The sequence below is a fragment of the Phoenix dactylifera genome, chromosome 13 (assembly GCF_051530095.1).
Source record: "Phoenix dactylifera cultivar Ajwa chromosome 13, Ajwa_hap1_PhDact_Kaust_v1.1, whole genome shotgun sequence".
Lineage (NCBI taxonomy): Eukaryota > Viridiplantae > Streptophyta > Magnoliopsida > Arecales > Arecaceae > Phoenix > Phoenix dactylifera.
In genome coordinates this window covers 22,921,325-22,933,520 of record NC_143202.1, presented here as the reverse complement: position 1 = coordinate 22,933,520, position 12,196 = coordinate 22,921,325, and the positions used below count along the sequence as shown (strand labels likewise).

The 12,196-nt window shown below is 39.2% G+C and overlaps 1 protein-coding gene across 1 annotated transcript; it reads right to left on the bottom strand.

Annotated features, from left to right (window-relative positions):
• Window positions 1-8,072: 8,072 nt before the first annotated feature.
• On the bottom strand, window positions 8,073-10,414 carry LOC120112231 (uncharacterized). The gene is made up of 4 exons (XM_088709728.1): window positions 10,394-10,414; window positions 10,075-10,287; window positions 8,758-8,874; window positions 8,073-8,546 (listed from the first exon to the last, which is right to left on the bottom strand). The coding sequence occupies exons 1-4, from the start codon at window positions 10,412-10,414 to the stop codon at window positions 8,223-8,225; spliced, it is 675 nt and encodes a 224-aa protein (XP_088565854.1). The 3' UTR covers window positions 8,073-8,222.
• Window positions 10,415-12,196: the final 1,782 nt, after the last annotated feature.

Sequence of the window (12,196 nt, the reverse complement as noted above, 5' to 3'; positions counted from 1 at the left end):
GTATTCCGCCTTAGCAGAAGATCGAGAAATAGTATGTTATTTTTTCAACTTCTATGAAATAAGGGATTCTCCAAGAAAGATGCAAAATCTGGTGACTGATCGATGCATATCTAAGCAGGCTGCCCAATCTGCATCACAAAATGCTTTCAAATGAAGCTCGGAATTTGATGGAAGAAACAAACCTTGCCCTGGTGTGGCTTTCAAGTATCTTAATACTCTATATGCAGCTTCCAAGTGTGGTTGTCTTAGTGAATCCATAATTTATTGACTTAGAACTTGCAAAGAGTAACTTAAATCGGGCCTTGTTATAGTAAGATACAGTAGCCTACCTATCAATCTTCTATAAATTGTAGGATCCTCAATCAGTTGCCCTTCAAATCTGCTCAATTTTAAATTTTGTATCATGGGACATCTCACTGGTTTTGAGCCGAGGTAACCAGCATCTTCTAAAATCTTTAAGGCATACTTTCGTTGATATATAGAGATCTCTTTGGAGCTTCTGGCTATCTCAAGACCGAGGAAGAATTTTAGAGTTCCTAGATCCGTCATCAATTTCTCGTTTTGGTTGCCAAAACGGTCTCGGTCCGCCGCCGGTACGCCTCGAACTAGGCAGTTCTGGACTGTTCTGCCGACCATGATGCTACCACTCTAAGTCTTTAGGATTGATGGTTTTCATTATTGATACTGGGTTCTTTTAGTTTGGACTGGGAGAATTTGACATGTTGCACATATTACACTTGATCAAGTCCCAAGGCTCGTACAAAAGGTAGCCATTTGCAGCCTTGATCTCTAAAACTCTTGATTAGTTAAGCCATCAAGTTTCGCAGTTACAAAGAATGGAGGGACAGGATCAAATGAAACAATAAAAAAAAGAATAAATGCAAAACAAAGGAAGATATATGGAAACTAGAGATTTGGGGTGAGAGGGAGAAAGCCAAACAAACAGGCAAGAACTGCATGGCTTAAACATCTAGGCAAGAACTGCTTAAGAGCCATCCTAACCTGATGGGCTAGGACGGCTCTTAATTAAGCAGGGCTAAGAGTCCAGACCACCCCTCATAAATTGCTGATCACTTACATGTTCACATGTATTTAGTCCTTAAATGCTAAAATCGTTCCATTTTGACTGAAAACCGATCAATTTTATGAAGCCATCTACCACATTTATTCGTTACTGACTCAAGAGAACTACCATGCATGCGAGTACGTATGAATAGTCCATCTTTTCTTTTCTTTGCTAAACAAAAGTTCTATTACCATAGCCTAGCATATGAAGAGCCGGCAAAGCCCTCATCAAGCTCTCGATGTTGAATAAACTAAAAATTTAAACTTAATATGTCCTAGGTACTTAATATCAAGTTTTTGTGTTCTTCAACAGATTTTTTTTAAATCCTGCCATATCACATTTACTTAGAAAATGTTGTTAATTTCTTGATTTCATAGTAGAGATGCGCGTCGATCATATCTTTCCTGCTACATGCTAACGTGACACTCGTAGTTGATTTAGACTACCATCAGCATCATAGAAATGTTTTACTTTTACATGCCATCTTGATATCCTGTTGATAAGGTGCAGAGAACTGTAGAAAATAGTTTTTAATAGTTTTCTTCCCTCTCTTGTTTTTCCGTTGTGATACTTATTGATTAGAAGGAAACTAATGGTGGCCTATTTAGGTTTAAGGGCATTTGTTGGCTAGTTGAAAGGTTGATGTTAATGTGGCCTACATAGGTTTTAAGGGCATATATTGGCCAGTTGGAAGGTTGATGTTAATTGACTTCTTTCAATATACCTAATGATTATATGATTTTAAAATCAAGTGGACAATACACTAAATCGAAAGTCTATACCGACCATGTAATGCGTTGTGTTTCCTATGTTTTATCAGATTCTGAAACAGATAGAGCAAGATTAAGTTTCAAGGAGCACCGACTGGCTCACTATGATGAATTCCGTAAGGTGAAGGAATTACTATAGACGGGTTCCCTTATAGATTCTTATAGATTCTGAGGCAGACGGAAGCAGCAATGGCCAGAAAAAGGGTGAGAACTCCGTTAGAATATTGAGCATTATGGGAGTTAAATGTTTAAGCTAAATTAAATGTGAGACCCACTTGTTCAATTGAACAGGTCTAAGTGGAAACATATTCTACTATTTGAGTAGAATAACATGATATATTTATATGCTCAAATTCGTTAAGTAGTGAATTAGATAATTGGCTTCAAAGTATCAAATTGGTAATGGATTATTGATGAAAAAATATGAATTCCACATTGGGAGAAAGCCAATATGATGAACAAAACTACAGATGAGTTTTCATATATCAATTTATCTGCAGTTGTCTCTGAGGTGAACCTAGTAGGAGGGAATCCTAAGGAATGGTGGGTGGACACTGGAACTACCCATCAGGTATGCTCAAATAGGTCTATGTTCTCAACATATAAACCACTGGAGCATAGAGAAAAACTGTACATAGAAAACTCCTCAACTTCCAAGATCGAAGGAGAAGGAAAGGTGATTCTGAAGATGACTTCTGGCAAGGAACTGACTTTGAATAATGTGCTGCATGTGCCAGACATTAGGAAGAATTTGGTTCTGATTTTTTACTGAGTAGGAATGGTTTTAAATTGGTGTTTGTGCCTGATAAGTTTGTACTAACTAAGGATGATGTGTATGTGGGGAAGAGTTATATGAGCGATGGGCTCTTTAAGATAAATGTAATGACTGTACTCCGAAAAGAGATTGTTAATGACAATAAAGCATCATCTTCTATTTATATAGTTGACTCTCCAAACATATGGCATGGTAGGCTAGGGCATGTTAATTTTAATTCTATTCGTAGATTAATTAATATGGACCTATTGCCTAAGTTTAACATTGATTCTAATCATAAATGTCAAATATGTGTAGAATCAAAGTTAACTAGATCTTCTTTCCAATCTGTTGAAAGAAGTTTTGAACCTCTTGATTTAATTCACACTGATATTTGTGATTTAAAATTTGTTCAAACAAGAGGTGGAAAAAGTACTTTGTTACTTTTATAGATGATTGTACACGGTTTTGTTATGTGTATTTATTAAGAAGTAAAGATGAAGCAATCGACATGTTTAAACATTATAAGAATGAATTTAAAAATCAACTTAGCAAAAAGATAAAGGTTGTACGTAGTGATAGAGGTGGAGAATATGATATACCTTTTGATGAGCTTTGTTCAGAACATGGCATTATTCATCAAACTACAGCTCCATATTTACCTCAATCAAACGGTGTTGCTGAACGTAAAAATCGAACCATAAAAGAAATGATGAATGCTTTGTTGATAAGCTCTGGATTACCCTAGAACTTGTGGGGGGGAAGCATTACTTTCTCCAAACTACATTCTTAACAAGTTACCCCATAAGAAAATTGAAAAGACACCTTATGAATTATGGAAAGGAAGAACTCCTTCTTATAAATTCTTAAGAGTGTGGGGGTGCTTAGCTAAAGTTGTGGTCCCTAAACCCAAAAGGATTAAGATAGGACCAAAATCTGTTGATTGCATTTTCATCGGATATGCACATAATAGTAGTGCATATAGATTTCTAGTCTATAAATCAGATATTTTTGATATACATGTGAATACGATTATAGAATCTAGAAATGCATCATTTTTTGAGGATATTTTTTCTTATAAAAATGACACAGAAGCTTCGAGTTCATCAAAAATAACTCATAATGCTACTACTAGTAATCATCAAGAGAATATAGGTCAAGGTTCTATAAACAATGAAGATGAACCTAGGTGTAGCAAGCGGGCAAGAATAGCTAAGTCTCTTGGTCCTGATTTTCTAACGTATATGTTAGAAAATGATCCTTGAACGTTCAATGAAGCTATGTCTACTCCTAAAGCACCTTTTTGAAAAGAAGCTGTGAACAGTAAAATTGAATCCATACTGCAATATCATACATGAGAACTAATGGACCTGCACCTGGAAGTAAACCACTTGGTTGTAAATGGATATTCAAGAAAAAGTTGAAAGCAGATGTATCCATTGATAAATATAAAGCCAGGCATTGTCTATCTGATTATTTAGTGTTTCCGTTGGTTGTAAGCCTATAAAGAGGCATTGTCTGTTATGAAGTTTGTGTGCTGAAAACCATCCTCTGTTTTTCTCTGTTTCCAAAAAATAAAACAAGCCTTCCATTCATATTTGTTATCTATCACTCCTTTCTTCCCAACACCTTCCACCACTTAACGATGTCATCGAGCCATAGCGCTCTGAGGCCAAGGCACAAAATATTAAGTGTAACTGTCTCTTGTTTCTTCAGAGTTGAGCCCCTGTCACGGCCAACCCAAATGATAACCATTACCTGTTCCAAAGCACAAAATATTAAGTGTAACTGTCACTTGTTTCTTCAGAGTTGAGCCCCTGTTCATGGGTCTCTCTGGATGTTCTTTTCACCTTTCTTTGTACTTTTGACATGGGAGAGATATAATGCAAAGTATTCTGCAGCTATTCATGGGAAAAATACAGAAGACTGCCCTCAGGGTTTTGCCAGCGATGCATGCGTCGCCCGAATCAGATATGCTCTCTCTTCCTTTCAGTATCGGCATCGATTTGAGCAGAGTTAGAGGTTTCCATTGAAGATCCTGAGCTCTGGAAACTACAAGCTTTCCAAGAGATCTCCAAGATAGCAGCTACAGACCGTCCAGACCAGCATCAGCTTGAAACCGATGAGCTAGGAAAGGAGGAGAAGTAGACATCGAACAAAACTCTCTTCGAGTCTGAGCTCACCGAGTTTGCCGGATGGTCAGCCACTTGATTAGCTTCGCGATGGATATGCCTGCCTGTCATGTTGCTTAAGCCACTGTCTTCTGGCAGAAGAATCTTAGCGCATACACGCGCATGCACACGCTCAAAACACAATAGAAGAGAGTTGGAAGATTTGATGTTCATTAACTCGAGAAATTACCTTCAGCTTTGATTGGAAGATTTGATGCTCATCAACTGAGAAATTTACCTCAGTCTTGTTTGACTGCTCTCTGATGCAAAGCAAATAAGAAAATCTGCAAGCAGGCTCAGATGCCCATTGGCAGTTTACTACTCCCTTCGACCACTCTGTTGCAAGCTTTCCAATGGAGCCCACCCTTTTCTTTTCTTTTACACGTGGGCATGGCTTGGCTCAGGAACCACCATAACGATGGGAGGCCCATGGAGAGCCGTTGAGCTTCGTGCGGCATGCCGTGTGGAAGAATTGTCTCTTTTTAAAGAAAGAATCACGTGTGCGAATTATAGCGTTGACCTGGACAAATGCTTAATTCTCTTCTTAATTTATATGAACACTGGCGAGATGTCCAAATTGGCGTTCTCTAAACTTTTAATCAGAAGATGTTGTAGTTGGTCATATTACAATTTAGAATATTCTACATGTTTGAATGAATCAAATTAAACAGCCACGCAAGATTTGCATTGGCTCAGTCCAGATGTTTCACCAATGAAGTGGTCGCGCGACTGGGCTTCACTTAAGCAAGCTATGTGAGAATCCATCAACAAATCCAGCTCTATATTCCAGCTCCCAAGACTTGGACCAATTCCTCGAGCTAAACAGATGCAAGCTATGTGAGAATCCATCAACAAATCTGATGCGGGACAAAATGCTGAAATGCTATTCAGAAAATTCTATTCCTTTTTAAATTCGAGAAAATGTGGATCGGTGACGATTAAGAAATCCTCACTAAATTAAGGCACCTCGATCTATTTTTAATATGAACCGGGTTAAGCATAAACTTGGGTTTTCTCATCTAATTTCCAATAACGATCTACTCATGAATATAATTGTGGAAAGGTCTCACCGATACGAAGATTGGATTCCTGGAAGAGGGAGGACGGATCCACGGGTCCTGGCTGTTGTCGGGTCGCCCTTCGTCTTGGCACACGACGAACTCCGAGTAGACCTGAAACAAAACTATGGGGGATTAATTTCTGTGGACTAAATATGGATACGGATAAACTCTAACTAAGATAAATAACCCAGACGACGGATCGTCGGATCGGGGAAGGAATCCGGAAGGGAGAACAGAAGCCGGAGTATGTGCGCCGCCTGCGCTAGAAAGAGGAAACCGGAAGAAGGGGAGAGGCCAGTCGATGCGCTGCTTGCGCTAGAAGAACTTGCGGAAAACAGGGAGAGGCCACTTTCACTCAAGAGGAAGGGAGAACTCAAGGGGAGGGAAGCAAGAGAGAGAGCCTCACCTCTTTCTTTTCAAAATACTCACAACACTTTCATATTCATTTGCTTAATTCATTCATCTCCCTTTACATAACAAGATAAACCCTTCTTTATAGGCAGGGCAACCAATTACATGATAAAAAATAAATAAAAACCCATGGACCCATAAACTGGTTGAGGCATTGATGGCATTGATGGGCAATAAACACTTCCAAGGAATCGCAGAAGCTGGGAAGATTCGTGATGGAGAACCGGGATGGCTTCTTCTCGGTTGGGAAACGGCAGCATTTAAGATCCCATGGCAAGTGGAGAACCGGCTGAGATCTCCTTGAAACAAGGCGATGGAAGACTCCAGCGTTGGATCTGTTGGACTTTTCATTTGCAACGGTAGGAACCGGTCTTGATGGATGAACCCGGCTGGTGCTTTGGGATGAAGAACGGGATGCCCCTTGGGATTCTTCAAGGAACGGCTAGAGGGCTTGGAACCGGGTGGGTTTACTTGTGAAGAAGCCGGTTGCACATCTTGTGATGGGATGAAGACGTGGCTGACTTTGGAATGTTGGGAAGAGCCACCTGGGGAGGCGTTGGAACCTTGGAAATCTTTGGGAAGAACCACCTGTGGGAAGAATACCTTGGGAAGAAGATGACTCTTCGGCTGGATGTGCGATGGGGTTGGCCGCCTTGCTTCGTTGGGATGGCGAAGGCGTGGCCGGCTGGGAGTTCAGGAAACGCCTTTGGAAAAGGTGGAACCCGGGCTGAGATGTGGGTCTTCCCATCGGCAGGCTTGGTGTCACATGATGGAGTCTTTGCTACCATGGGATCTCATTGGATGAGGTGAACCGGGTGGTAGTTCTTTGGCTGGTTTATTTTGAATGTGGACTTTATTATGACAAGGACTCAATACTACTTAGACTGGACCGACATTGACTTGACTCAACATTACTTGAACTGGACTTGAATTGGATTGGACCTGATACGAACTTGACTTAACACAGAAATTAACTGGACTCAAAAATTAAAATTTCTGGATGCAAATAAAAAAAATGGCATAACAGATAAACCAAAAATAAATGGCAGATAGGCTGGTGTCCCCACCAATCCAGCTCTATATTTCAACTCCCAAGACTTGGATCAATTCCTCGAGCTAAACACGCAATGGCTGGCAATAGCAAGCCCAAGTGCTTAATAGCAATCCTCAAAAACTTTAAGAACTGCACCAGTTGGCAAAAGCTGGACGGGGCAAATCAACTTTTCAACAAGCCTAGCTTGAATTCCAAAATAGTTGTGAGTCTGCCCCATTGTTACTTTTTTCCTTAATCCACCTGATTTCTATTATTAATTTTTCCCTACTTAAGATGGAGAACAAAAAATATATATATTCCAAATGAATAGATTCAGTTCCCACTTGGCCAAATAGTAATGAGAAATAACAACGAACATTCACTACAAGAAAATACATATTTAGCGACTAAGATTCTAGCCGCCGAATAACCATATTTGATCGCCAAAACCTTTTCGCGACTAGCATGGTTGCCGAAGAAAATTTTCAGCGACCAAATCTGTTGTCGCTAATTTCAACGCCGACCAAATAGTTGGTCGTGGAAGGTTTATCTTCCGCTACTAAAAAAATGGTCACTGAATGTCTATCTTCCCCCACCAATAGTTTGGTCGCAGAATGTATTGGAATGCATTGGCAACAAACATTTTTTGGTGACAGAAAGTATTAACCTGTATTTAATTAATAATTCAAATTATAAGCTTAATATTTATTTTTGGGCTCGTTCCAAATCCAGTACAACCAACACAGCCTATCCAATATCCATATTGCACAATACATTTGCTCATCCAAATAGAAGTATACACAATGTTGGAGAATCTATAATCATTCATTATAAATATCATCATCTATAAGTCTAAAGTCAAGCATACCTATTAACCATACATCACAATGTTTCATCCATACCATATGTTAAGGTGATAATCATCACCAAACACATCAAAATGTAAATTAAAAATCTCAAAATATCTGTGCAATTTGCTTCTGTTCTTCCTCTCGCTCTTTCCTTTCCTCCTCACGCTCTCTCCTCTCCTGCTCCAATTGCCTCCGTAGCTCCTCACGCTCCATCTTCATCTCCTCCATCTCAGCTTTAAGTTTCTGCAACTCCCCAACATGGCCTTGTGACACACGACTAGGTGTGGAAGAAGATGAAGAGGGCTTCGGCCCAACCCCAAATCCAAGAATGTATCTCTTCCTTTTTTCAAATGCCTGCCTAGACATCTCCTCTGATGTTAATTGCATACCAGATTGGGAAGATTCTTCTCGCAAGCTCAATATCTTTGACTGTCAATGCAAAGGTAACAACAGAATTAAATGTATATAACCTTACAAAAGCAGAAACTGATTTAAATGATTAATGAGATTTTAGATACCTATTCCAAAAAACAGTCCAAATTCAGTAGTTAAAGATTAGCAGCAGCCACATACCAATAAAATGTAGATTACACCAAGTTGTGATTCAAAAGTCAATTGTGTGGGTGTAAAAGAATTATACCATTTGCAGATCGCGACCACCAGAAGTGCTTTCCACAAGATGCGGACGGGCACGAACATCATATATGATAGGTCTCTCAAACCAGGGGATAATTAAATGAGTCCCTTCAAGGTAAAACTGCATATAATCTCTGTTTAGATACTGTATCCAAAATTATAAACACAAAGTCCACTACAACCATTCAGTGTCAACTTTATAAATTCTCATCAATACAATCCTGATTCAGATAACAAACCAGAATGTAAATGCCTAATCCCAAAAAATGGCTGCAACCTATTGAATATATAACCTAGAAGAATTGTTTCAACTGCAATTGCAGAACCTATTGAATATATGACAATAATCATAGTATCAATTAATGGCTGAAGCTATTTATGTGTGGATGAAGATTAGAATCCTACTTTCTAAGTGAAATCTAGAGTAATTAGGAACTTTGGGAGCTTTAGCTAGCTTCTCAATCAGCATGGACCTTCTTGTTGGATATGTATTAGTATTGCCTGAGTGGCAGTAGCAATTTATATTATGACGAAAAACCAACATCAGAACCTATGAAGCTCTTTACTTTCTCCAAAGCTAGAATTCTATTTTTTGGTTCATATAGAACAGCAAGGACAACATCACATTCACATGTTCATACAAGCTCCAAATCCTCACAGTCAAACAGTCAAACCGATGGCGTGCCATCAAAACTACTAAACGGGGATAACAGCTTAACAGATAACAAGCTCCAAATTCTCACAGTCAAACTGTCAAACAGATGGCGTGCCATCAAAACTACTAAACGGGGATAACAGCTTAACAGATAACAAGCTTCAAGTCCTCCCAGTCAAACTATCAAACAGATGGCGTGCCATCAAAACTACTAAACGGGGATAACAACTTAACAGATAACAAGCTCGAAATCAAGATCCCTTGACATTTATAGAGTGTTAGGTGAAGCATTATGATTCAAGGTGATCATTTAGTTATTTGGCTGTTTCAGAAAGAAGTCTTCCCTGCACATCTGACACCCAAATAATAATTCAGTAAGCGTTGGTTTTGCAAATCTGAAGCATATAAATCATCAATGCACATTGTTATGAAATCCAGGAAACCATCAAGTTGCAACAGAAGGTACAGCGGATTGGAGGAAAATTATGAATATGAAATTCTGATACCACCAGTACATGAATATGAAATTCAAAAAAATAAAAAATAAAAAACCTTGAACTTCATAAACACGAAACAAGTTAATCAAGGAACTTGAGTTACTGTAGCACAATGAGGAAAGCATGTACCGAAGTCTTTACAGGGAAATATCTGAAGAGCACCTGCCACCTGGAGGCTGGAAAGGGCGGAGGGCCGAGAAGGAGAAGAGACGCCGTCACGCCATGACGCCGGCGACGCCGCCTCCCTGATCCCTCGTCTCTCTCTTCGGCCGAGTGCCGATGGAGAGGACGGCGAGTGGCAACTGGCAAACGGGCGAAGTGAGATTGTGAGACCCGAGGACGGGCTGACGGCGAACGGGCGAAGGATGGAAGAAGTGAAGAACTAAGGAGGACGGAAAAAGTGAAGAACTAAGGATGAAGCCGGCGCCCCCGACGAGCGCCACCCTGATGAGCGTCGCCGCCGAGCCGGCGCCGGGGATATTCAGAACCTTGGCATTCTTAAAATTCATCACTTGTCCTCCGCTCCACCTCAAACCCCCAATCCAGAGAAAAAGAGAAGATGCAAACCAAGAAGTCGAGGGTTTGCGGTGAAATGGAGATTGAATTCCTACCGAGAGAGATAATTTGGGAGGAGGAGGAGGAGAAGCGGCGGCGATGTCCGCCTTCTTGGTTTGGGGTTTTAGTAGGAGTAAGCGGGGTTTCGTTAAAACTGTGTAAAAAGAGATATGGATGGACGGCTTGGATTGTTAGGTTTGGGGAGCTTGATCAAATGGCCACGAGTTCGGGTGCGATGATGTTTATGGAATAACGACCATACCATAAAGTTGATGCAAAAAATCGTCGTAGTCATCATACTACCTTTATATTTTACACTAGTTATGAATTGAAACATCCCTAATAATCATATACAAAATTTGCCACATCAATTGTATGTCAACACTATAATAAAATTATGTCGGTACGAAGCCCAGTGTCGATATTAAAACTTTGATTAGATGTATCGCCTAAATTATAAATTATTGATAATTAATAAATTTTAAATTTTAACTAACATGATCAACATATATCTTATTGAAATGTTTAAAAGGAGATCAAAGTATTTAAATCATGCTACTTAGCTTGTATCTAGCTTGTATCTTGTTCAAACCGAAAAAAATATGGCAAGTTCAATTTATGTTGGTAAAAAAATAGCTGAGAGTACCAATTCAAAACTAATAACTCCTGCTAGCGACTCATTGGATTTGGGACCAAAACCTTTGGCTTTGATATTCTGTATCCAGGTTGGGTTTTGAATCTTCTTCTTTTTATTTTTTTTATAAAAAATTTATAATTACTCAAAAATAATATTTTTAATGTTTTTGGAATTAAAAATTAAATTTGGTGACCGGAATTTATGCCAATAATCTGTCACCGCCAAAAATAATCTTTTAAAAATTTATAAACACTTGGGTTACAATTTTTGTGACGGCTGAATTTGTCACTGTCTAGTTGCAATTTCGGTTACCAGTTTTATGACAGGTATCCCGTCACTACGGTGGTTACTAAGTTTTGGTGCCTACCCTACCCGCGTATTTTGTCACTAATCTGTCACTAAGTTCATACCATGGTGACCAAATTTTTGTCTGTTACTAATCCGTCACAAATAGTGACTGATATCGGGCCGTCACTAATTTTCCGTCACTATACGCTTATTTTCTGGTAGTGACTTTTCTCGACTAAATTTTTTTTAGTCACCGGAGGTGAACCTTTCACTAATTTTCTGTTACTATACGCTTGTTTTCTGGTAGTGACTTTTCTTGACTAAATTTTTTTTAGTCGCTGGAGGTGAACCTTTAGGGACCAAAATTTAGTCGCCAAAAATTTTACCTCCAGCCCGAGCGAAATACTGGACTCGCGCCAACTTGGTTTTGATTTTCGGCGATCAAATATGCATTTAGTGTAGGACAATCATTCAGTAACTAACAAGGATGCGTGCAAATTTATTTCTAAGCGGATTTTCGATCCTGCCCGTAGGATGTCCAAGAATTCTATATATTTCTAAGCGGATTCCCGTTCCCACGTCTGCATGCCGCGTATCCTGTCGATCCGTATATTTATTTGACAAGGAGTCAAGCACCGAGCTCGAGCTTTTAAAATTATATTATAATAATAAAAATAAAAAAAGAATTTAAGTATGAAGAAAAGTTATGGGATTGAGATTCAGCCGAAGAGACGAGGATATGCCTAAGTGAATTAAGGTGTTAAACGGCACCATTTGAAAATAAGCAGTTTTTTTTTTTTTGAACTTAGAA

Excerpts from the sequence above, each read along its gene's own strand:
- LOC120112231 (XM_088709728.1), bottom strand. The coding sequence starts at position 10,414 with ATGAATTTTAAGAATGCCAAG. Across the intron at positions 10,288-10,393 it reads TGAATTTTAAGAATGCCAAG|TTCTTCACTTCTTCCATCCT; the intron begins GTTCTGAATATC and ends CGTCCTCCTTAG. Across the intron at positions 8,875-10,074 it reads CCGCCCTTTCCAGCCTCCAG|TTTTACCTTGAAGGGACTCA; the intron begins GTGGCAGGTGCT and ends GATTATATGCAG.